The sequence below is a fragment of the Cyanistes caeruleus genome, chromosome 2 (assembly GCF_971803275.1).
Source record: "Cyanistes caeruleus chromosome 2, bCyaCae1.hap1.1, whole genome shotgun sequence".
Classification (NCBI taxonomy): domain Eukaryota; kingdom Metazoa; phylum Chordata; class Aves; order Passeriformes; family Paridae; genus Cyanistes; species Cyanistes caeruleus.
Genome location: NC_141702.1, coordinates 34,386,682 through 34,413,356, shown reverse-complemented (window position 1 = coordinate 34,413,356; position 26,675 = coordinate 34,386,682). Strand labels below are relative to the sequence as shown.

General features: G+C 41.3%; 1 protein-coding gene and 1 long non-coding RNA gene across 28 annotated transcripts in view; one reads left to right on the top strand and one right to left on the bottom strand.

Annotated features, from left to right (window-relative positions):
- Positions 1-3,765, bottom strand: part of LOC111944874 (uncharacterized) — a 32,267-nt gene extending 28,502 nt beyond the window's left edge. The window contains exon 1 of the long non-coding RNA XR_015283000.1: positions 3,522-3,765. This is a non-coding gene — a long non-coding RNA (uncharacterized LOC111944874). The remainder of the gene's footprint in view (positions 1-3,521) is intronic.
- Positions 3,766-4,094: 329 nt separating this feature from the next.
- The window catches only part of SNAP91 (synaptosome associated protein 91), a 63,776-nt gene continuing 41,195 nt past the window's right edge, over positions 4,095-26,675 (top strand). For 26 of the 27 annotated variants that reach the window (XM_086876437.1, XM_086876438.1, XM_086876435.1 and 23 more), the window contains exons 1-5: positions 4,095-4,187; positions 4,820-4,979; positions 23,057-23,199; positions 24,271-24,346; positions 26,172-26,274. In XM_086876437.1, coding sequence (XP_086732563.1) covers positions 4,850-4,979; positions 23,057-23,199; positions 24,271-24,346; positions 26,172-26,274 — 452 coding nt within the window. In that variant the 5' untranslated portion in view covers positions 4,095-4,187; positions 4,820-4,849. The remainder of the gene's footprint in view (positions 4,188-4,819; positions 4,980-23,056; positions 23,200-24,270; positions 24,347-26,171; positions 26,275-26,675) is intronic. The other variant, XM_086876436.1, reaches the window with a different exon arrangement.

Genomic DNA, 26,675 nt, shown 5'->3' with positions numbered 1-26,675 from the left:
AGGTCTCTAAGATAATACAGATTTTAAGATTGTTCTTGTGAGAACCAGAATGGTGGGTAAGGGGAAGGAACACACTTTTTTCATCTGTACAGAACATGCCAATTACCACCTTTCTGTAACCATCAGGTCTGTAAAATGCAGACACTCCATATTCTGCAGAACATGACCTCACTCTGACATGGCTTAACAAGCAGTAAAAGAGCTCGTTAGCTATTCTTTGTGGAACTTATCCCTTCTATTAATTCTCTCTCTTATCTAAATTAACTTTTTAATTTTCAAAGTTCTTCAAAGACACAAAAAAGGCATTTCCTATGGGATGCAGAGTATATACTCATGCCACCAAGCCTGTACCCTTACCACTGTGTATGGCTGTTCTCTTATTCAGTAGCTCAAGTAGCTCTCCAGAATGTAATGAATCTTCTGCCTGGGATGTACAAACACATTCAGGCTACATCCTTCTCAGACCATCATTTTGACTGGAAAATTGACAAACTGCTTTAATTTCTCATTGCTGCTTTATATCACAGCAACCAAAGGAACTACTGAAACAAATGTCATTAAGGAGGGTGAGTACAGAGGCTGAACAAACAGTTGTAGACAGAACACACACAAGGCCAAACAATGAGGTTATATTTAACAGCACAAGCACAGAAACTCCTGAGTATTGCATGATTTGAGTACCTACTGCTGTTTTATATCTTCTGTTGCACATGCTGTAGAGAAAGCACAACGCAAACTACTTGGCTCCATCAACCTGATACAAAGTCAGGAGGATGCTTCTCCTTTGAAAAGTCTTTTTTTTCCCCCTCCCCAGAGCTAAACAGATCTGTTCAGGACTGCTGCTATCACTATGGTTACAGTCAGCCTCTCCAGGAGCTCTGTTTGTACCACTGGCCCTAAGAGTAAGAGGGAGAAGCAGAACAACAGCACTGGGCCTGATGCAGGCTCAGGCACAGACGGTGGGGTCTAAATCTCTGCCTGGCCTGTGAAGGCGAGAGGAAAGGAAACTTGACAGGAAAAATTGGAAAACTAATAGAAAAAAAGCAGAATTATGGTGAGAAACCCCCAGATTTTCAGTGCACCTCAGTGCATGAAAGTAGAGTCTACATGCTTTACATCACCCAAGACTTGGGCATCCCTGGGGCAGAATTCAGGTATGAGGTGTGATATATCAGCCCTTACACATGCCTCCCTCCCTCCACATGTGCTTGAATGTGAGATTAACATAGACCAGCTCTATTTTTCTCACTTCAAATTCAGTTAAGAATTATCTTTGTGCCTCCAAATGGCTATTCAATTTGTCATTAATATAGCTCCTCTCCTTTAAGGCTTTCATTATTAAGTTAAAAGCACAGTTACAAAGAGTCAAGAAAGAAATCACTGATTCAGTGTTATTTTTGACAGCAAGAACCCTTTTCTGCTGCTTATATGGTCCTCATCTTGACCTCCACCAGCCAAGCTGTGCACCTGGGTTTCACAGAGCCAGCATACCAGGAAACTTCTTGGGACTTCATCTAAAATTACCCCGTGAAATGGCAACCCCAGCTCTCCATCTATTTAGTCCTGGGCAGGTCCCTCCCAGGAGTGGTGTACCCTTATTCAAGACGGTTCCTATTTCCTGTGCGGCTTTCATTACAAACACGAGCTCCTGTTTTGTGGGGTTGGGTTATTCTGGGGGGAGCAGTGGTTGGTTGTAAATCCAAAAGCAGTACAGCTTCAGTAGATCACATCCTTTCACTCTGAATTTAAAGAGTACTAATGTCTTCTTGTCTTACCTTCTTCAAGCACCTTAGATTTTCATTAAGACACCACATATATTTTAAGGCAATGGTACAGATTATCTGACTTATCTTTTGCTTCAATATTTTGACAATAGGAAAATAGAAAATTAGATGAGTATTAACAATCACAATTTTTGGTGACACAGATGAGAATCTCAGTGACAGTAACTGTTGATAACAATATGGACTAGTTCAGAAAGTATCCAGACTTTTACACTGAAGATGTACACTAGATGTTAATAAAAGTTGCATCACTAATTAAATACTTTGGCTAGCACAAAGTTGAAAACTATCCTTCTTGCAGGAAACAGAACCATTCTAAATTTCTGCTGTGTGGAGTCAACAAATGCCAAAACAGTTTGTGTAGTTGTTTTGGGTTTTTTTTTTTTCTGTAATATACCCGTTAAAAAGGAAGTTTCACTTTTAAAGTCAAGTCGTTCTAAACTCCTGTCAGTATTACCAAGAAAAATTCAGAGTCACTCTTAATGGAACATGAAATATAAGTAGATCCCAGCTGTTTCTTTCCACTGAAATCGATTGGGAGTATGACCCCAATAAATGATTGTGAAGTACAGAGAAAAAATTGTTTGTGTGCCTCTGCTAAGACATAGTTCTAGCTGCCACAAATCACTCCATTAATGCCAAATTCCTAGGCATTGAAGTTAACATTTCTGTGGTAACGGAAACAATTTCTAAATACTACTTAAATTTGTCCGTACTTGAACAGTGAACTCTAGTAATGCTGAAGAGCACAGAATTATCTCTCTGTGCAGCTCCAGGGTTTATTTATTTGGTATTCATTATGGAATAGAGCTGAGAACATTCTCACTATTGTAATATGAGAATCTCTCTTATGGGAATATCTTAAGTTTGCAGACTCCTAATGCTGATTGCCTACAGTGATAAACACTTTACATCTTTTTCTGAAATTAAATTGTGCTCCATAGCCAAACACTACATTTGAGAAAACCTTTGAATTTTGAAATCCAAAAATCTCTATCTGCTCTGCAAAAATGAAGATTTAACCAATATTGAAAACGTGCAAATCTGTCTTCAGTCGTCCAAGGCACCATTTTACAGCTATTTTGGAAGAGATTTCCCACAGAAAAGATACCTTGAACTTTTGAGCATTATTTGAACAGCATTCCCAAGCTTTCAGGCTACCTAGGATTTTAAAAACTCTGTGTTGTTAGATAAAAACAAATCAAAACCAAAACAAAACAGAAAAATAAAAAGAGAGAAAGTATAAATAAATAAATAAATAAATAAATAAATAAAAGAAAGGAAGAAAAGGAAGAATGAAGTAGTAAAAGACCTGCTGTTTCATACTGTCACAGACCACCATCCCTTGTCAGTGTTCTGCTCCTGGAATAACAAGTGAAGATGGTGCCGTATGTCTTTGTAAGCAACACAGTCCAATTATCACTTGGTGTGCACAACTCTTCAATACTGACTGTACACAGTGTTTTCTCCAGCTAATTAAAACATGCGCTGACATTGTCTTCTGAAATTTGTTCTACCGGCAGCTCGAAGTAATTGCTACCAATGCCATTTCGTTTAGACCCCACCCACTTAAATCACTCTACTCCAAAACTAAGTTCAGCCAATTTATGGTAATATATGTACGCCACATTTCCCAATACTCCACGGATCCCTCCGGTAGGCTTCAATTATACAATAAAATTGTAGCAATACATCCTCCCGAGCGTGGCTGGCTTGTAACCAAGACCCTCAGGGTACCTTAGATAACAGAGAGAAAACCCTCCTGGGGACGTATTTCAGATGTTTTTGATAACGATAACATCATAACAACGTTCTGGCAAAAATCTAGTCTACGTGCGGTTTTGGGATCCCTCGAGGCACTATTTTAAGCGTTCACGACAGGACCATGATGCGGGCCGGGGAAGCACCGGTGCCTGCGGCTCCCCCCAGTCGCGGAGCCGCAGCGGGGCAGCCCCCGCGCGGGAGCGGCCCGGCCGTGCCCGCCGCGGGCCGCGGGCTGCGGGTGGGGGCCGGGGTCACCTGACTGCGCCGGGCCAGCGATCTGCGGCGGCGGCAGCGCCGCTCGGCTCCGCTCCGTCCCGCCCTCTGCACCGGGCTAGGGGGCGGCGCTGCTGCGGCAGTAGCGCGGGGATTAGGCTGCGGGAGGATTAAGCCGCCGGCTGGAAATAGCAGCGTCGGCTCCCGGGCGTGGACGCCCAGCGCATCCCCGGCGGCGGCGGCGGCGGCGGGAGGGGACAGCCCGCCCGGCACCTGGGGCTACCGGGGCCGGGGGGACGGGGGGGGGGCTGCTGCGCCGCGGGGCGCCTCGCCAGCGGGCCGGGCCGGGCAGCGGTGGCGGCGGGGGCCGGCAGTGCCCTCCCCGGAGCGGCGGCAGGAGGACGGGAGGGAAGGACGCGCTGACAGGTCGGCCGCTGGCGCTCGGTCCGTCCCGCTGTCCCCCCGCGCCGGGATGCTGCATGGCGCCGGGCGCCGCCGCATCCAGCGGCGCCCCGCAGCATCCCGGCGCGGGGGCGGGGGGGGTGTCCCTGTCGGGGCCGGGGGTGGCGGTGGGGGAGGCACCGGGAGGGCAGAACATGGCGCGACGGTGCCATAATCTGCCACCGGGGCGGCGGCGGCGCGGGCGGCGCAGCGGGGCCGGGGCGCGGCGGAGGCTCCTCCGCGGGTCGGCTCGTGGGGCGGGCGCTGCCGAGGCAGGTGCGGGAGGGCCGCCGTGTCCCCATCCCGGCGGCTCGCAGCCTATCTGTGTGCAGCCTCCTTCGGCTGCCGTCATTATTTCCCCTTCATCCGTTCCTCGCGACGCCTAAAATACCCTTCTTCCTGCCCCAGGCGGCTTCTAGCGAGGCAGAGGCTTACACAACGGGGCGGGGGGGCTGCGCCTCGGGAGGGGCCGGGCCGCCCGGGGGACCATTGTGCGTGCGGCGGGGCTGTGTGAGGGGCCGTGCCGGTGTGTCCCTGCCGGTGTGTCCCTGCCGTGCCTCCCCCCGGCCACAGGCCCGGCATCTCCCCCTCGCCTCCCGTGTGTTTCGCCCCTGCAGAGCAGGCAGCAGCCAGCGCGCCGTTGGAAGATGTCGGGTCAGACGCTGACAGATCGCATCGCAGCTGCTCAGTACAGCGTTACGGGATCGGCCGTAGCCAGAGCCGTCTGCAAAGCCACCACGCATGAAGTGATGGGGCCCAAGAAAAAGCACCTGGACTGTGAGCATCCCTTTTTGTTTCCCCAGCGAAGGCCCGGGGCTGAGGAGCCTGCCCGCAGGGCACTTCAGTGGGCCTTTGAGCCGGCTGGCTGTCACGCTTGCTCTAATCCAGCTTGCAAAGCATGAGGGTGATGGGAAATCTCCAGGAGAGGATGAGTTATTATAGCATTTCTTCTCTTATTGCATAATACTGCTCTTTCGGCCATTTTTTCTCCTCTTGACCTCTTGCCTTTTATCCAGGGAGACGGTGGAAAGAGCACCTTATGGAGCAGGGGCTCGGGAAGAGGGGAGAGAATCGGACACAGGGCAAAATGGTCCCTGCCTACTTCGGTCAGGATTAAGCTAGGATGAGATATACATAAATGATACTCCCAGAGCTGGCCAAGCACCAGTACGAGTGGGGCCATCTCCACAGTGCTGCATCTCCAGTTCTGAAGAGGTTTGGATGATGGTGTGCTTAAATGGCAAGGCACTGGGATAATGCCGTGCTGTAGACTGGGACAACCTTTGGAGAGTTTAAGGGCAGTTGCTGAGGTCCCAAATATCTGACAGCAACTTTGTGAGCTGTCCAGTAGTTTGCCTCATGTTTTATTGAAGATGGCTGTTGGCTTTATCGTAGATTTTTGATGTATTCTGGACTGACATTAGCTAGTTAAGGCATGAAACAAGGTTGAGGCAAAACATTTATTGGAAAACGGTGAGCTAGTCATGTTTCACCCTGATGGTTTCATTTCAGCTGTCAGCCACTGCTTGGAGACACCAGGTAGTAGAACGGTGAAAGAATTTGGTCATGTGATGTTAACTGGCCTTGTTTACCAGTGGTGTCTATGCCCAGCATTGAACTTGGCAGATCAACAGCAGGTGTTAATGTTTAAAACTAAGTGGGTTTCCCATGTTTTGGGGTTTTTTTGGATATGGTAAGAAGTACATTCAAGTAAAGATCAGCAGGTTTTATACCAGGCAGTCTCTTGGCTGCTGGCCATTACTAAGTAATGCTGGTGCAGGTGTTTGTAAGTACAGTTCTGATGATGCAGTATTTGTTAAAAGGAGATACCATTACTTCTGGAAAATAATTGCACATTTCACTTCTAATGACTTTGTACCTTACCCTCCAAGTGACAAACAGTAGGCTGGTCTTTTGGTATGTCTAAATGCTCTTGCATAAATGCTCAAGAAATGCTGATGTAAGCAGCATTGATTGAAGACTCAGTGCAGTTTAAACTGTTGTTTAAGTAGATAATTGGTCTTGATATCATGTATTCTGTCATGTTTTCTTGTACAGTTAAAAAAAAAAATATCTTGGTTATTGATGTCTCTTCTATGTTGTTGTTTGGTAGCTGTCAACACTTTTTAATCTGTAGGCCGAGTCTGGACTGTCCTATACCGAACATATCTGTTACTAGAAGCTTTAGCTTAAAAAAAGCATAGCTCATATATTTGAAAGCATGGTGTTTCTGTGTGTCTGTGTGTTTCTGTGTGTATATATATAAATAAAAGTACTATCTGGAATAGGCAGGATTAAAGTGAGGTAGAAGTAATCTACCGGTGTTGGAGTAAGGACTGTAAAGGGTTTGTGTTTGGATATTGGTGCTAACATTACTACTCAAGAAACTGGGTGTATTGGAGGCAGAAGGCAGTAAATTCCACAGAATTTTCTACCTACCTGCATATCACATATAAAAGAGGAAAAGAATTTATAATTTCCTGGGAAGACTGCTTATTTTCTTTTTTTTTTTTCTTATTTTTTTTTCTTTTCTATTTTACAAGCTTTAAATAACAGTTCAGAGTTTAATTGTCTGGCTGCATTTCAAATTGGATAAGTAGCATTTGAAGATGTGAAGAATTAAATGTAAAGCTTCCCAGTTCCTTACAATAAGTTTTATATCAAGGTATAAAGGATTTAGAAGATTAAAAATTCAGGTTCCAGAGTGAGAGAGTGATGCCTTATGAAGAGCTGTAATTCTGGTATTGATGTTGGGGTTCTGTGTCCTTAGGGAACTCCATAATTTTATTTAGTGTTTTAGTGGCCAGGTGTCAAGTCACACAACCTCTCTTCTACTGCCCTACTTAACAACTGGGCTTTGTAAATTAAATTCAGAGATCAACTATTGAACATGGGTTAAGTAGTCCTGTAAGTGTAGGACACAATGGTGCCTGCTCTCGTGTGTTTTCTGCAGAAGGTAATAATTCCAGAGGGTTATAGGGAGATCATAGGTGACAAGGTGAAAGGTGGTGTGTGAGGAAGGGAGAAAAGAACAGAATTATTGTCTTCAGTGTGGGAAAGCTGAGTTGCTAAGTGTTTACTTTCATCTGGTTTTCTGTACTTGCTATAGCTTTCAAATGCAGACTGTAATATAGATGCTGCTGTCTTTCAGCATGGGCTCTTGGTTCTATACAGGCTGGTCACTTGAAGGATAGTACAGTTGCTATCTTACGCTTGTTAACGGGATTTACCATTTGCTTGAACTCCAGATCTTCTACTAGTGAATTTCAACAACTGCTGGAAGTAGTGCCAGATGGCATTAAATGAGCTGCTCAGGTCCCTGTGGTGAGAAAAGGAATGTAAATCTAGGATGCTCTGATGGTTTGGGACAGTAGAGCTCTGACCATTTTGGACTTACAAAACTATTGTTATCCAAAAGTTGTCTAAAAATCACCACAATGATATGGATTCCTATCCCTCAGCTAACCAATGTTTGTTAGCTACATTATTGTTCCTGTGAAGAAGTGGGGAATTAGTAACTTTATTTTGATGCAGTGGGACGGGCCATTACAGAGTGTGTGAATGAGGCATATGTGCTACATTAGGGATATATAAACTGATAATTCCAGTGAGAAGGCAATACTGTGCACAGCATAGGAGTTTGAGTCTTAGAATTGTTCTGAAAGATGTATTAAGGCTTCACTGAGGGCTTAATTGTGTGGGACAAGTAAAAGGCTACTTCCAGCCTCAAATGGGAACGACTCTGATGGTATCAACAGGGAGATGCTTTTGGAGAAGGGAAATAACATGACTTCCAAAAGTGAAATGAAAATGTGATCTCAACTTAGCTCTTTTTATAGGATCTCACTCAGAAACAGACCTTCGAGCTTTCATTTAGGGAAGTGAATTGAAAACTAGTGAGGTTGTTGCATCTGCAGATGGTTGTAACAAGTTCCTGTTTCTGAAAATGATAGAAATGGCTGGGATTTTTCTCGACTTATTTTGCTGAGTGAATTGCTTTGCAGCAGGAGGAAGTTCTGCAATGTGTATTCTGAAAGGACCACACGTGTCTCCTTACTTCTTCAAAGTAATTCTCATAAGGTAGAGGATGTTCCCAGAAGCCTGATCAAGAATTGGGGGATGTTTGCGAAAAGTCAAAACAAAGCAGATGAATATCAGGATTTGATTTTCTGTGGCTGTGGAGATGACCTGTGTATCTGCTGTAACTTGTAATCATCCCCAGGTCTAATTTTGACCATTTGCATGTACCTGGCAAGCGGGGGGCTCTAAAAATAAGTTTATAGTTTAATTCATGGTGGTAACTGAACTGCAGGGCTGGTGTTGGTATTTTGCTTGTACAGACACTTCTTTCCTGCAGTGTTCTACCTTTCTTCTGAAGTCTCTGGTGTTGACCTAACAAGCTTGAATCACTGTGGTCTTTAGTGTTGAAACAGAAGTTTCTGTTGACCAAAAGCAATGTGTTAAACTTTTTTGCCTAGGCTCAGTAAAGGTGATGTGCTGGGTCCCACAGGTTAGTCTTAAGAACCTCTGTCTTCCTCCTGAGGAATATGTCTGTCTCTGCTTTTTGGGAAAAGTTGGGGGTCAGTGGAACTACCTTGAGTCCCTGGACTTCAGTGTCTATTGACTCAGTGGGTTAAAGGATCAGGTTAACTAGGGTGCATCTATTTCAGAAGTTGTTTGCTCCTGAAGTGGTTTGGGGAGTGTTCCAAGATTGTTGGCACTTGTGGCCCTTTCCTAGAGGGAGCAGTGCAGATGTACTGCATTGCTCTGCAGTCCTGGTGACACTAAATCTCTACAGTTGCAGGAGTATCTTCAAGAAAATTGCCAAGAATGGAGTCCCTGTACACACTGGGCTTAATCCTTCACACTTTTCTAAGGAAACTGCTTTTATGTCTCACTGTATCTTGTATTGCAGTAATTTGTGGCAGTTTCTAGGTGTGAGAGAACTGACTTTGTTTAAATGTTACCACAGAAGATCAGCTGGAATACTGTGTCTTGGTTCTTGTCATAGATGGTGTGAATTTTATAGTGTAAACTCCTCTGTCACCCAATGAATTGCTGTCATACCTGAAAAGAAAAAAAATATCTAAGCAAGCAGTTATTTTCTTTAATTCTTTATTGGATGATGGATTAGCACATTTATTGAGTGTAAGGACACATCATCAGTTTTTATGTTGAATGGCTGTTTCTGTGGGCTTCTATCATGTCCTTTCTCAAAAGGGTATTGAGGACACACTTCATTTGGACACATGCAGATCTCTGAATAGGAGTAGAAATAAATGTCTGTCATGGGTAAGGGGAGGTAATAAGCATGCTTTTTAGATTACTTGTTCTTGACTATTTATGTGGCGTTAATTTTCAATTCCCCCCTCGCCCCACACTGTTTTTAAGGTATGTGTAATACCGAGAGAAGGCTGCCCTTCTAATCAAGTTATGACTTGGCCAGTTCTTCAAAGTATGTTTGAATCAGGGTAGAAGTTTGAATTCACATTAAGATCCAGATGTTGAAATATGGGCAGGATCATTTGATCCTGTGCATTTCAACTGTTCTGTGTGTAAGTTGTCTTATGGTGCAATGCCTAAGAAAAGGAGGAGGGAAGATGAGGGTACAAGAAAATGAGTAGGCACTGTAATATTAAACTTCTTTTTTTCTTGTAAGCAGTGTAACTTGATAAAGATTGAGTAGCCCTGAAGGCAGGTATTCTTAGTCTTTTTCAAAAGTAAGCAAGAACCTTCTCTTAAACATGCTTTCTCAAGGTCATGGATGACAAATTCTGGGACAAGTCAGATCTTTCTGTTGTACTGACTTCCGCTGTAGGCCTTGATAATGGAGTAGCTATTTATGAGATGGTCAGGATGACAGTGACCAAAGCATGGTTTTAATCACTTCTCTTTAGTAGTTGAGTATATTTCATAATAGTCTCATAGGTTGTTCCCTTAGATCTTGGCAGCAATTGAACATCTTCTAAATGGCAACAAAAATCTGCAGGTTTGATTGATTTTTGTGTTTTGATTTCATCTGTGTCTCTGATTTCCCAGCCTCACTCTTAAACCCTTTGTCTTCTGTGCATGCCTTATATGGGCCTGTCACACTATTGAGGGATTCTGTGAAGTTTACAAGAAAATGCTCTGTAGGTGAGGTCAGTCCACACTTCTGTGTCTCTGCCATGTGAAGGACCCTCTGAAAAGTAGATGATGACAGCATAATTTTGAAGAGCACGAAGGCCACACATTTTGTCTGCTTCTTGCTGGACTGCGAAATTGGTAGCCAAAGAGGAGAATTTCCTGCTCTCACAGCTCCCACCTTTGAAGAAAAGGTAGTGTACTAGAGCCACACTGCTTTTAGTATTTTTCTACTGCTGCTCAAGATTCTTGAGACTGCTTTGCCCTTCCTTCCCTGCTTACCTTTCCCCGGTGCTGGGTGTCCATGACAAGTTTTTGGCTGCAGGGCTGGCCTCCATGAGAGGAGACCAGGACGTGCTCTGTGTGAGACACAGCCAGCTCCATGGTGGATCTGCTGCAACACACAGCTGAGCCCATCCACCAAGATTGTGACACCTCAAGGAAAACCTTAAGAAAAAGCAGAACATACTAGACAGACAGGGGAAGTGGGAAAAAGAAATGGCAGAGAGAACACCAATGTTAGAGATGGGGCAGGAGGTACAGGATGCACTCCCTGGTGCCAGAGCAGATATCCTCTGCAACCTCTGGAAGAGACTTGGGTTCTCGGATGTCACAGCTGCAGCATTTCCCAGTGCTACCAAAACATTGCCATGTGTGTCCAGTTCACTCCCTGCCACCGAAGAAAACAAAGGGATAGACCTTCCTCAGTCAGCTGTGGACATACTGCTTGCTGAAGGAGCTAGCTCCAGTATTTCTGAGGTTGGGGAAAAATTGGGGGTGGAGTGATGACATTATATCCCTTACCTGAGCCTTACTATGGCGTAAAAATGAGTCCAGACAGTACCAAACAGTATCCTTCAGTAATGCACTGTTCCTTTTTTGGAGCACAGATTGGGATGCTGGTATGGGTGGAAAAGCACAGGGTCTGTTGTGTGCCTTGGGTAAATACAGGAGTCTCACCAGTGAGTGATAACCACACATGGTGTGCAGATTAGGAATAGTATTCTGGCTGGTTGGGAGAGAGGGCTTTCAAATACTGTGAAAATGAAAAAGCAAGGAGTAAAGCAAGCCAGGAAGCCAGGGTCTCATTGCAGGACATATAAAGAAAAGGATGGGTCATCTGGCACAGGACTGAACACTGAACTCAGACTAAATGAGAGGATAGAAGAAGCCTTCCTGGTAGCCTTGCAGGCAGTGATCTGTAGCGCAGGGTTTGCAGCAGTACTTTTGTTCCTCTGAGTCAGCAGTATCAGCAAGATTGCAGTGTGAAGCCTTGCTGGTAAGCTGATATTAGAGTATTCTGCCCCATCAGATTCAGCATGGCTGCTTGATTTTCCTTCTGTCCAAAATTTTGCTTGGATGAGAGCTGGTGGCTTAAATTAACCTGAATAAACCAGATGTTGCCAATTGCTGGAAGGCAATTGGAATACTTGGCAGAGGCTAGCTTTTCACTTTGCAGACTATAGTAAGGTCTGCTCTTTCTGGAATCTTGCAAACCATATGCTAGACCCTTAAAAGTGTTTTTAATGCTTTTAATCTTGCTATTTTGATCATATTTACTTCAGAGCTGGCTGAAAGTACTCAAAATCAATACAAAACTTGTTTTGTTTGTGGTCATAAAATCTTCTCTTTAGGTTGTGAAACACATTTATTGAAGCAGTTGAGAGCTGTAGTTCACTAAGAGAGGGAATATACTCTTAATATCCATCTGCACTAGCATCACAAGTGATATTGGACATCAGCCTTGAAATGAATGTAGGTGGAATACTAGAACAGTATTTTCTAGGCTGCTGGCAAATGGGGCATTCATTGGGCATCTGAGGCTCACGGCTTAGCTGTAGTCACAGGAAATGACAGTGCACAATATTACCACTGACTTCTGGACCAGCACAGTCTACATGCCTTTCTGTTTCTCTTTTCTGCCCAGGATAATGTGATCTCATGCTTTGTTGTAGATTATATCTGTATCTAAACTTAGTTTAATGAGAGAGACTGGATGCTAAAAGGTCCTGATGTTATGCTAATGTGTCTTTATGTAATTTTTACTCTGGCCATCTGAGCAGAGGCAGCATGTCAATTGGTTGCCTTTCCTAGTCTATTTTTTCTAGCTGTTGATAAAACTCAAGTGTGTGGTGATGTTTTTTGTAGAAGGGATTTTGTGAGTAGATAGACATGATCATGCTTGAGAACCACAAAACTGTGCCTCTCATGTGTACTGAGAGCTGCAGGCTGCTGACAGGACGTGTCTGCAGCTTGGGTCTGACTTGTGGTAATCAACTCCTTTTGGTCTTAAGCCAATATGCAAAATTACCACAGGTAAAAAGCAAATTGGCAGGAACTCCTGTGTTGCAATTGGGCTGCAGAATTCTGACAAAACAGTTGAGCCATACGCTTTGACAGGGTTGCTTTACTGACTCAAAGAAGGAATAAAAAAGGATTGCTCACTGTTTTTAAGTGCTTAGGAGTCTAGGTTATGGCTGAGATGCAAAAGGCTGGTAAGGGTAGATTGGAGAGTTTGGTGTCCACTTGAGCTAAGATTGTTCTACCGTACAATTAAAGGACTGAAGGACATGTCTTTTTAAGAAAATGTCTTAAACTTTTCTGTCCTAGGAAGTGATACAAGGCTGTGGCTTGACTGCTGACAGTACAGTGCTTCACTTGAAACTGCCTTTTGGCTTGGCACGAGTGCAGATGACATGATGGCAGCGGGTGCTCCCATAGCAGATGGTCAGGGGTTAGCCTGCAGAGCCTGGCAGGCTCCTGGTGCCTTTGGTGTAGTTTTGTTATATATCTTAAATCCCTCTGATACTTTACAAAATGTTCTAAAATGGTCCTCCACAGAAGTGAGAGAAAGACATGACTGCTTGAAGCATGAATAAAACATGGACTTGTCACCCACCTTGTTTAAATATATGCAAGTTTACAAGTTTAGAGGAAGGTCCTCAGAGTAAGGCAGTGATCAATGATCTGCCACAGTGCAGGACAGCACTAGGAGGGGGCACATCCTTGACATAACTGAGGAGCTGACCTAGATGCACTTCAGTGGGAGCTCAAACTGCTTTTCACAGGACTCTTCCCTTCACTTCTTGCCTCAGGGAGTGTAGGACTTGTGTGAAAGGGGCAAGCCAACTGGCCTGTTTCCTGCCTCTGAAGGCTACATATAGGTCAAATATAGATGAAAACTTTAACTTATCATTGTATCAGTCCTTTAGCAGCCCTGGAGTTTTCAAATCCAACCTTTTAAAATGGAGACTTGGGTTTGGATCATGTTGCGTGACTCTGGAATCCAGAGTATGTTTTTTGTGCTTGTAGCTCCTGATCGAAGTTTTATAGCTTCATCTAAATGTATTTATGGGAGAATGTACATTTTGCTAAGGGACAGCAAGCCAGAAGCAACTCTACATACTGAATATGCCAGTGTTTTGAAGACATGCACATTTCATTATCAGTGATGTTTTGTTGCTGACGAGTGAAACAACGTTATTTTAATACGTGAGTCTTACCTGCGATTTTCTGATCTGATCTTTCACTCTATGAAATGTCTATGAAATACTCTACATTAGTGTTTTTCTGGTTTTGTTGATTTAAACTTCAGATTGCTTTGTTGGTGGTGAATGGCAAGAGTGTTAACAGACAAGGTTTGCTGTATTTGTAATAGGTGAGTTTAAAGGGCTGCTGCTTGTTCATCAGAAAGCTGGAAACTGCTTAGACACTATTATGAGAAACTACCTTTCAAATATCATGCTCCATATCAAGAGTTAAATTGACACTTCTGGGTGTTCCAGTCTAGAGATCTGACTCTTCACAAAGCTGTGCTGCCTGGATGTGAGCTGGTGTGATGGATTCCAAGTTCCTCACTCATCAGTAGCTTGATAGGAGACTTCTGCCAATTGCAAATGCTTCATCCAGAGGCATTGGTGACTTCAAACTGTTGATAGCAACTTAGTACTGTCAGGTTTTTTAAAATGTTAGTAGCCCTTACTGCATCTTCTATCTCTCAGGTAGATGTTCCATTGAATTTAACATTTTGGAGGGTTTTTGCAGCATCAAGAAATCTGCAGTATGTGAAAGGCTGCCCGCTTATGTTGAAGAGTCAAGTCTATTGGAAGTAGACTTCAATTTTTTCAAGATTTTTGAGACTTAAACTCACCTGCCTGTGTGACAGAAGAAAAAGATTATAGTTTAGCTGATGTAATACAAGGGAATGGACATAAAGGAATTGTGCAGTCTTGTATTTTACCCTTTGTTTGTTTGTTTTTCTTAGCACAGAGAGAGTAAAGCTGTGTCTAACTGTGAAGGATATCATCATTTTGTTAAAAAGACTGTTCTAAGGCACAGCATTCACATATGAGGCAGCCATCTGGTTTTATGAACTCTGCTTTATGGTAGATACGTAGATACAAGAGAATGGATTGAAATGAGAGCAGTCATGTTAGAAATGACTTGCTGCTTGGTTGGAGCTGCTTCAGTGTGCTTCCAGGAGGTCATAGTGTTGCACTGGCTCGTGCAGAGGTTTGCAATACACTAGGTTTCTTTTTCCTACAGGTGTGCTCATGTTTTCGTGCAGGGCTGCTTTCATGTTTGTGGGGATTTCATTCCTAGTTAAAGGATCATGTGTCATCATGTGGCATCCACTGATGAAAAAAATTGAACTCTTAGAATAGTCTTGCTGAGGGAGTAGTAAAAGCATGGACCATGGTCTGGGTATTGGGTCAGATGTGTCAGCTTCTGAGGCTGCCTACTCAACCCATCTCTTTCCAGCACAAAGGCTGTAGCTGATTATCATGTCACTGAAGTCGTTGGCATGTTGTCTTAACTCCACCTGATTTTTTTTGGTTTTTTGTTAATGTATTCCCAAAATGTAACAGCTGAGTACTGGAGCTGGAACATCAGGCTTCTTGCAATGTATTTTCAGTCTTGTTCAGCTTTTTAGTGGATTACAAATTGCTGTTCTGGGCAGAGTTGATAATCTAGTGATAGATTCATTTCTACAAATTTATAGAAAACAAATGGTTTTCTGAGGAAAGGAGATAATTTGGGGGCAGAATTCTTCTCAAACTGCAGCATGGCAACTGAAAGAGCCCAGGTATCATGCCTCAGCTGATTACCACTTTCTGCCAGATGTGTTTGGAGTGTAAGATCAGCCCAGCATGTAAAGGCTGATTAGGATTAGAGAATGCTGTAGTGCAGAGATTACAGCAAATGGCCCAGTGCTATTGTGGAAAATGTGAAATCCTTGTGTTTCTGGTCTAGCTGTACTCTCTACCTAAAAGCTGCAGCTGATCCTGTTATTGATATTCCAGCAAGCACCCAAATGATAAGAGTTATCAGTTGACACAACCAACAGGTAATGTTAGGGGTTGGTCACTTTCATGGAAGGATAATAACAGGCCACAGCTAGAATCCTGGTATCAGGTTATGGATGTGCCTAATGTCAACAGGTAATTGACAGTAGTCATTTAAGTAGATTTTATTGACTGTTATCCTTCTAAGCAATAATCTTGCAACTCTATAATGCCTTTAAAATTGCTTTGTTGTTTGCAGCAAGAGGTAAGATGCAAGAGAACTGTCACTTTAATGCTTGCATGGATGGAGAGAACAATTCCCTTAGAGGAAATTGAATAAATGCTTTGAAGGCTTGGCAGAAGATTGGCTAGTGGTTGTAGTTGCGTCTCTAAATTAATGTGTAGTTTGGTCAAGGCTTCCAAGTTTGAAGTGCTGAAGGAAATGTCTTGTAGAATGAGGTCTGAGATTTGCCATGCAGGATAAAAGTTCATTTTCCTGTGAAGTTATTGGTCAAAAGCTATTTTTAACATTAGCTGGGCTTTTTCCATGTCTCTTCTTCCCCTAGAGTTAAGATGCCATATATACAATACAATGGGAAATAGCATTTCTCCAAGACATCTGCTGTTTAATTTTGACCTTATAATCATTGGTTGGTGTCCACCAAATGGGAATGTAATTTTGCGTGTCTTAAACTGCTAAGAGTCATGCAAAAAAGGCACTGCAATAATGATTTGTGGCTCAGCTCTTACTTCCAGTAAATCAATAAAACAGAGAAGTGGCACATTTAGCTCTGAATTACTTGCTGTTTCATATCACCTTAAGCAGAAATGCTTAAATCTTGTATTTGAGCAGAAAAATGCATGTTTCTGTTGAGCTAGTTGTGGAGCAGGATTTGTGTGGAAAGAGGGTTTGAAGTGGGTTCTGTGGTGGAGAGAAAAAGATGATTAAAGTTGTGATTTCTCGTCTTTCCTCTGCTTTGCTGAACTTGTATTATTGCCTGAGATTATTTGGTATGCACAGTAAGTGAATTCTGTATGAATGAAGTTCAAGATTGAGCTTCTTATGACTTTGGGCAGGGAGAAGATTCCATGCTTGATAACTAATACTTTTCCTATAGTGAAGATGTTTAAAAAAGCTGTGGTAGCTGTAGTGGGGAAGAAAGCAGGCAGAATTCTTGGGGCCTTTCCCCCTTTGGTGTTCTGGCTTTGTATGTGTGAGTCTAAAAAGGTGCTTTCTGTAGTATGTTGGTACTAGAAAGTTTGTGTAGCCTATCTTCTGTTATTCCAGATAGGTAATTCATGAGTAAAAATGAAACTTTTATTCTTCTGACTGTTTGGATCACGGGTGTCAGCAAGGTCTCAGACTTCATTCATAAAATATGTTAATTGCTAATTAATTTTCAGTCTTAAAGACTATACTTAAATGACTGCTTCTTAACACTGAGCTTCTGCAGCTGGCCTGAATGTCTCCTTTCAGTTCTACTACTCCCCTTGAGGGAGCTCCAGTGTAAACATTAAAGGTAGTGCACACTGTTCTCCCCCAGAGGAAGTGGAGCTCAAAGTTCTAGGAACTTTTTTTGTATGTAAAGAAGTATTCATAGTTCATGAAATTTGAAGGAATTTCTTAAAGCAAGATCAATTTTTTTTTAACACACTTTCCTCCTATAATTAATACTTAGAGAGACAGCTGCTGTAGTTGCAGCCTTTTAGATCCATCAGATCTAAAAGATGGTAGAAGACCATCTGATGGTTGGCTTTTATTTCCTGTTTCCAAGAGAGCAGAACCTGAACCTCTCAGAAGGAAAAACCATACATATAAATAATTAAGTGCAGCATAACTGATGTAGCACTGCTAATGAGCTAGGGTGATTTTTGCAGATGACTAAAAGCCAAATATCTTGCCTTGATATATTGGCTAAGGAGGGGTACAAACCACATGGAAGTATGTTGGAATAAAATCCATCAGTTTGTATGGGCAGTAGATTTTTCACTTTGTTTCAAAAGAGGTATTTGATAATATAGGAAGTGGTGCACTGTTATATTTAAAAAAGAGTAGTGAGGTAATAAGATGATTCTAAGGCTAATTAAACCCTCAGGTTGAGAAATTGGAGGATGCTTCAAGAGAAATTTGCTAGTACTTAGTCATTTACCCTGTCTCTCTGCAGACCCTTCATGTGATTGATAGGTTCTGCAAACACTTAATACTTTGGGTAGTACAATATGCATGTGAGTAAGCAGAGAGGAAGAAATTGTATATAAAAGCTTGTCTTGGTGCGGAATGCTGTTGTGTGGTTCAAAGACTGATTGCCATGACCTCTCAAACTTCAGCAAGTATTTGTCCTCACAAGAGTCTGAGGTTAAATTTGGAAGGATGAGATATTTGAAGTATGGCTGGAGAGAGGAGTTAGCACCCCCAAGAGCTAAAGCTGCATTATTGGGAGTCCAAAGTACCTGGAGGGCACATGCTCAGTTGCAGATTGTGTTTAGGTTTGTTGAGTTGGCATAGGCATGGAAGTTCCAAGGCAGTATCTGAAAGAGGCTGGACTTGGATAAAGGGTAAGCTTGCTGGCATCAAGGTGGGATACAGCAAGCCTTGAGGCAGACTTTTGGGGAGGAATGAAGAAAGAGCATTCACTGCTGTCAGGGTGATTGTTACAAGCCAGATCAAGATGTGTGCTTGTGTAGACAGTGAAAAGAATAAATGACAAATTATAACCTCAGAAATGAATTCCAAACTCTTTTCCATGGACTTCCCTGATAGTCAAACAACATTCAAATTATCTAATGTTCTTATGAACAATTGTTGTAGCAGCAGAAGCTGGTAACTTTGTTCTGCTTTCCAGTACTGTTTTGTGGTCAGGTTTCTGTTCAGGGAAGTTCAGCTCTTGTGTTTGTTAGCACAATGCTCTAGTAGCTTCCTAATACAATTCTGTCTTGCAGGGGAGGGTCTGTACTCTTGCCTATTTAACTTTCTTGGTTGAGGCTTGTAAACTCTTACTCTGAGCTGCTTCTTTCTGTTCTTGACTAGCCTAGATTTGGAACAATCATGTATTTAATTTTCAATAGGTTCAAGGCATTATTTAAATACTTATAAGTGAGAAAAAAAACAACTTCTGAAGACTATTGTAGCATTTGAGTAGTTGTGAAGAAGATCTGTAAGGGGGTGACTGCTGGAGAGATTTGGCAAAGTTTAGGAACTGAATGTATGACACAGCTCAGATGCTGAGGCAGCTTGTGTGTTAATTCAGTCTGGAATGACAGCTGCTTTTAAGTTGGCACTGATATTCCTCTGAGCAGAGAGGTCTCATGCTCTGCTGCTGTTTCTCTGCATACTGAAATGTAAATTGTGAATAATTAATCATGAACTGGGAAATCCCAGGTCTGCTTATTAAAGAATTTTGGGGGGGGGGGGCAGCAAAACAAAATAGGGGAAAATCCCTGCCCAGATTCAGAATACCATCTGTAAAAGGTAAAGGACTAAGAGATTCTTTGAAGTATTGTATAATCTCTCTCATTAAGGAAAAAATCAAACAGAAAACAAACTAAAAACTAGTTTCTAAACTAATTTAAAAGAGTCTGAAATTCTGAAACCTTTGAAATGTTCTTACTGTTCCCTTTTTTTTACCTTATGAGTTTAACAAACATTGAAGCTAGTCCCATCTTTTAGTGGACTCTTCAAAATGTCATGAAGAGAGAGGTCTCTTAACTTACTTCAGTCTGCCTCAGTGAGCCCTCTACCACTCTTCCTCTATTTGGCAGGCTTGCCTTTTTATTAATGGAGGTATTAATTAGAAAAGAGAAGTAAACCTAGAGCATGATTAAGTTACAGTTGTCTTAAATCTGGGTGGAAAAATTGGCCTGTCCAATAGCTTAAAAACTGCTGTTTAAATTTAAGTTAAAGTGTCAGAGAACTGATAACCATTCATTTCTTCTATTGCATTGATTTTCCATCTCAAAGCTTAACTAGAAAAAGTGTATTCAAGTAAAATTATTATTTTTAAAAGTATCTTTAATTGAAGAAGTCTTTAAAATAGCAACTACAAAAATGTAAAGAGAGGAACTAGGAGAAATCACATACTGTGATTTGGCAATTGTGATTTAGTAAACAAATGAATTTAAATAAGGCCTATATAGATCTACATTCTCCAATTACTTTGCTTCTGTGAAATTTGTGGTAAAAGCACTTGCTGCTATTGCAGTACAATTCTGATTTCTGACTGTGCTTGTAATTTGTATTTGTGCTCAGTGTCTGGGTTTGGGGATTAGCTGTCAGTGTACTGGATGCCTGCAGTAGCAGAAACTTCTGCAGAAAGGTACCTTTAATCCTTGTTTGCCCTACTTGTGCGTGCCCCAAATGGAATCAACTTTGAAAGATTCCTTCCTATGGTTTCTGTTGGCTTGTTTTTCGTCTTACTTCTTTAATTACTTCTTAATATTACCTATTCTGTATTAGCAAATGTACCTGTGACTTCCTTGGAAGACTAAACTTTTCTGTCTTATGTCCGTCCAGCAGATGTCTGAATCTGTATATTTTGGAAATAGAATTTCTAGATTTTTTTCCCTGTATACGATTTCTTTTCCCTTGTATCTGTTCTTCCTTACTACATTAAAGTAAAATTGATTTTTCCAACTCTTATTTTAAATTTTAGCTTAGCCACCAAGCTCTTCTGCTCAGTTTCTTAAAGTTAGCTGTGCTGGTGCTTCATTCCAGATGCTGATGGTTGCTGGTTGAGCTGAGACTCTTTGGCACTGGGAAAAGAAACCCAGGAAATTTGAATACCTTATCTTCGTGGTGTGACTAAATGGGAAACAGCTCTGTGAGAATTATCCCCCCACCCCCAATCTCCTTTTTCTGGCCTCAGATGACAAGTGACATCTTCATGCATGGTTTAATTCTTTTCTGTGCATTGAAAGTAGTAGACTTAATTTTAATCATGCCTCTGTTTTGCACAGTATAATTACTCATGTCCTAAAACATTCAGAGCTGCAGACTGAGATGCTGTACCCTCCAGCAGATGGAGAGGAGACAGAAATGACTGAGTCATTGATTTAAGAAGCAATTCTGTGGTATCATATAGCAGTGCCTTGTTGCCTCCATTGCCAGCATGTCTGTGGCTGGACTTCTCTGGGGTTTCATTATCTAAAGTGCAGTGATGGAATACACAATTTATAGTGTCCTTCTTTCACAGAAATCAACATACTGAAGCCCAAGACTGAAATCTTACAAATCTGATGTATTTCCTCCTATAAGTAAGACAAAAGCTGTCACCTGCAGTAAAATCTCTGAGTGGGGTAAACAGTGAGTAAGCCACTTGTGACTTGCTTCTAGGCTTTTACAAACCACTGTCTTCTGTATTGCATTAATCAGCAGTACAGAATAAAAGATCATTGGCCTGTTTGTGTACCATGAGATCAAGGAGAATGCTTGGAGCTCTGTGATCTTGAATTGCTGTCATTCAATAGCATGGCTTTGCTGCTATAATACCTTGCAGAACTTCCTCCTTCAAGGGTAGTATTACTGAGGTTGTAGAATTAAACACATTTCAGAAGGTGTTTTGCGAAAAAACTTCAAACCCAACTTCCATAACCAAGACAACAAAATGCCATGACAATATACATTTTCAATTCAAACCTGGCAAATGGATAACATAATTTTTGTCTCCTGTATCATCCCAGAAAAGTATTCCCCTGGCCTGAAACTGAGGACAACTTGCACCTTTTATGCCCATAGAATAGACAATTTCATATGCAAGCAAGTACTACAGTTTTCCCAAGCTTCTGACTCTGAGATAGAGATTTTTTGGATCTTAAATAAAATAAGTTTTTGTGATAGAAGGTAAAAAACCCATAAAGATTACGTGCCAGGTATTTAAAAAAAGACATCAACCAACCAACCAAAACCTGAACTTTTGAATGCTTCTGGTCCAGCAGTCTGGACTTCTATACACACCAGTTGCTGATGTGACTGACTCATTGATTGATTTAGAGAGATTTGTCCTCTGGACTTTTCCTGTCCTGCAAAGGCAGAATCAGTAGTTTAATGCTGAGCCTTGACTTTCCACTCTTAGCAACACTAATGCTCTCCATTGCTTGGGATTATGTAGGGGAGGGAAAGGAAGTTTGCCAAGTGGTGACCCTACTGCCCAAGTGAACTGAACTCCTGTATACCTTTGAGTGTGCAAGGATCAGTCACAAAATATCCTGTCTGCTTTTGAGGTAAATATCTGTCATCATGGAATGACTTGAATAGTTGGAGGAAAGCTTCTAGTCTGGAGGTGGGGAAGAAATCATTAACAATTATTAATCTGAGGGAAAGTAACAGATTTTTATTTTAATTTCAGATAATGCTTAGTCTAGTAGTTAAACTTCCATTTTTTTTTCTTCTTAGGTCTTCAAATTTTAAGCCTCAGCCCTACAATTAGATCTGTGTTTTGTGCTCTTTTTGTTGCATGAAGTTGTTTCCTTGAGTCTTGCTAGGGCTGTGTCTGGAATCACACATGTTCTGGGCATGCAGTTGCAGTATGCGGTTTCCAGTTGTGTCTTAAAAATAGGTGATAGCAAGTAGAAGGTAATTGCTGGCTGCTAATTTGAGTCAGTAGGTAAAAGGGGATGTAATAAATCTTGGATCCTGTGGGATGTAGAGGATAGTGGAAAGCTTGCAGCCCTACTGTTTATGATTTAACTGCTTACCTTAATTTCTTGCACTCTTCTGTGCAAGTTTACATGTTCTTAATGTACAGGGCATCAAGCTGTATGTTATCATTTTTCCCTGAGACAGTCTAATGTCTTATTTCTTCTATGTAAGGTGCAGTTGCTTCAGTATAAACTGATGTCAATCCTTGTGTTCTTTCTCATTGTTGAAGAGAGCTTAATGCATGCCTGAATGCACTCTTCTGCTTTCTGGGTCTGTAGAAACTCTAGGAGGTCAGTGGAGCTTGCTGATTAAAACAACCTCTGGGAAGACAGAGTATCTGTTTCTGGTGATGTCTCTTTTTGCTGGTGTGAGTGGGTTCAGTGTGCTTGACATGTTACCTGTAAGTGAAGAATTCAGTAGTACTTATTTCTCTAACCCAGAGGTAATGAACTGAGACAATTAACTTTAAAACCCTCAAGCAGTAAAGTCATATGATGTTGTGCGCCCTAATTTCATCTGGGATAAAGATGGAGAAATGTTTGGTCATAGCTTGGGACAGAATTGTTGGAAAACTATTATTTTTCAATGACAGAGTTAGACCAGTCTTGCTGTCAGAATGTACTAATACAATCTCAGTTTGAGTTTGTTGTTGTTTTTCTTTCTTTTTTTTTAAACGTGGAATGTTAACACTGAACTTCCTGTTTGCCACAACCGTGGCCTGCAGCCTGGTGGTCTGAGAGCCTGGCCATGCTGCAAACTTTTTATCATACTTGTAGCATCTAACTTGCAGCATCCTTTTCTCTCTCCTACAGACTTGATCCAAGCAACTAATGAAACAAACGTGAATATCCCTCAGATGGCTGATACGCTTTTTGAGCGAGCAACGAATAGTAGCTGGGTGGTCGTATTCAAAGCCTTAGTCACCACACATCATCTAATGGTCCATGGCAATGAGGTAAGTGTGAACAGCTCTCTCAAGGCCACATTGGTACTGAACACACGCCAAACCAAAAGCATTAGTAGTGCAGAGGCATCTTGTCTGAACCAGAAAGGAGCTGGGGCAAGAATGATTCTTGATTAAGGGAAAACTTACTGTTAACAAAGAGCTGGACTGCTTATTTGTCTCGCCATTTTTAAAACCCTAAGACCTAGATGCAGCCTGTGCCAGGATGCTGACAATTTATGCACTGAATTTGAAAACAGCTACACAGGATTAAACACTACCTGGGATTTTTTTGACTAAGGGCAAAGTTGATGTACTGACACGTGTATTCTGCCATCCAAATAGTTGCCTTCTCTGCATGAATGTTAAAATCTTCCTAGAGGTATAAATTTAACTTGATAGCCTTTTTGATCAAGTTCTCCTTATATCCTTGCTTCTTATTGATCTGTATAGACAGCAGGTATGTCTGCATAAAAAGTGACAGCACATTTAAGGAACTTCAGTATGATTGTGAAACAACTTCAGTATGACTGTGAAACAGTTCCTCCCTGTCTGTATATAAAGTGTTTTTGTGCAATGAACTTCTCACAGTGTAAATTCTTACTCCTATTTTTTCCATTCCAAGTTTTGTTCAATGTTCTCATCTGATTTCTCTAACTGTTTCAGGCTGTAAGTCCTTTTATTTGCTTTTGCTTGTTGTTAAAGCAGGCCCTCAGCTTGGCTGAAACTGAGGCCTGCTGGATTGAGAAGCCTGGGAATAGCCTGGACATGTGCTTTTTAAGCAGTTAAATCTTGAGCTCCCTCAGATCCCTGAGAATTAAACATTTTTATTGCTCCTTTCACAATATTCTTTGTGTTTTGCACATAATCTTTTATATATATATACAGTAGAATATTTACTAGGGATTCTGACTAAAAGTAGTTAATCTGAATGGACAAGTTGTTTTGGGGAAGATATTGCAGGCTAAGAAAAAAATGAGTGGTTTCATGTTGTATACTGAAAGTAGACTGGTAATCTTGCTGCTAGAAGGTACAAAGCCTTCAGATACAACCTGTGATAAGAAAATTTGCTTTGTGTTGCAGAGATTTATTCAGTACCTGGCATCTAGAAACACATTGTTCAATCTCAGCAATTTTCTGGACAAAAGTGGATCTCATGGTAAGCCTACTTATATCTAGAATCTTAACAAGATTTTGAATAAGATACTATTGTTAATTTGCTCCTTCATTCATAAGATATAAATAATATAAAAATGTGCTACTGAAGCCTTTTTATAAGTACTTAGTAAATACGGGAATGCAAGTGACCTGCTAGATAACTTCAGAATAATATTTCTCATCTCCTGCAATATTTTTACACAGAAGGTGGAACTGTACAAATTCTTTAAGTGCTGGTTGAAATCTGGGCTGGGTCAGCTATCTCCTTAACTCTTAAGGGTGGTAAATGTTGAAATGGAGAACTTTTTGTTTAGTTTTTTTGGGTTTTACTCAGTCTTAAATGGTAATTTGTTTGCTTGGGGACACTGTGCTTTTTAGGCATTATCTGTGACTTCTTAATGGTAGGGCTCTTGGCACCAAAAGAACCGGTTGGATTTGATTTTATTTGAGTAAATGAATTTAGAAAGGTCTAGGCAGAAGCTAAGGACTTGTTCCCTCTGAATCTTAAAAAGCTTTTCTACTTTTCCCTTTGGAGTTATTAGTGGATTTTCCTGTGTCCTCAATTAATAGAGGAAAAGCTTGTTTCATGGTAGCTCTACCAGAAAAAAGAGAAAATATAACTCCTCAGCTGTCAGAGAATATTTGTAAATTGTATGCAGTCTACAGACATGCTACAATAATGGGCAAATTCGAAGCAATGCCACATTATTTCATCTCTTGATGTAGACATGTGACACCAAAAACACTTCAGCATCTTTTAGGTGTGGTAACAGATGGAACAAATACTAAGAGTGTGTTTATCTAAGCTAAACATGATACATGTGTATATATAAATGACATATATATATATATGTCATTCATATATGTATACTCAAAGACACTGGTGTTTGGCAACAATTAATTCTGTTGAATGCATGCATTTGTGTTCTTCACTACTTTCTTTAAACTTAAATTGCCGTTTTATAGATAATACACGGTGTATCATAGATAATGAGGCGTGAGATTTGGTAGTGCTATGCTTGAGTTGGCAGGGACACTGAATGATGAGAGATATTAAGGGAAAATACAGTCAATGACTAAATTGAGGGGTGTGGATTTTTAGAAAGGTAGCAAAAAGGGACCTGAACTAAAGAGGAGTTGCCTTCTACACACGTTTCCGTGGCTTAGAGGAAGAAACTTGGGAGGATAGGCTGTAATACTAACTGCACAGATGTCATAGGCTTGAAAATCACTGAAGTTTGAGGTGCCTTGTACAATATTATGTGCCTTGAGTATTTCTGGTGTAACAGTTCAAGGAAGGAAATAATCTCTGATGATGCCATCGTGATTTCTTCATTCTGGTAAACCCAAGTCAGGGAAATCTTGAAGGTCCTTGTAAGAGTCAGAGTGGCTAGCATACATGAAACATTAAGAGTGTTCAAGTTGAACTTGGGCTTTGTCCTGGAAGTCATGTACCAGTTAAGTAAAACCTTTCTGTTAAATTGATATTTTTCCTTGATAATAAAGGGGTAATGTTTTGGCCATCATGTAATGTTACCCCATAACTATGTAGGGGCCTCTGTCAGGTTTCCCCCAGAACCATGCTACTGGTGCATTGCATGAATCTGTTGGAAACAGAGGACAGTGGTAGATTGTTTTGGTGTACCACTACTGATCTTTCTTCAGAAGCTGAAAGATGTCTTGTGACGCCTGTTCTGTGTGTGAAATTTCATAGTGTAACAGAAATCACATAATCTTGGGGTCTGTTGGCTGTATATTATCATTTACTGAAGAACTTCTGAACAAGCATGAAAATGAAATGTAAAATGTGAAACTGTTTTTTGCAGGTTATGACATGTCCACCTTTATAAGGCGTTATAGTAGATACTTGAATGAAAAAGCGTTTTCGTACAGACAAATGGCATTTGACTTTGCAAGAGTGAAGAAAGGGTAAGCAAAGTTTACATATGTAAATTAATAAGGTTGTCTGAACCATGAAAATCTTATTTGTGCCATTACACTTAGTTTTAGTTTCTCAGTGACTTTGTTGTTATATGCTTTGTGTAGCTACAATGAAAAATCTGATTTTTAAAGTACTCATAATTGGTTAAAGAGGAGAGGAAAGACTGGGTAGTAAGACAAATATTAAAGACCGAAGTAAGGTGCCTTGTGAAACTGGGGGCTTTTAGTGCTAGTTTTAAATCTTTCCCTAATTAAATTTGGCTACAGTGAGGCTGTGTTTAGGATTTGGAGAAGGAAACACTCTGAAACTATGTTTAGGATGTTTTGTTACTCTCTAGACACTTTCCCTAAGAAAGGTGGCTGATTGCAAACAAAGCCTGAAGTGAACA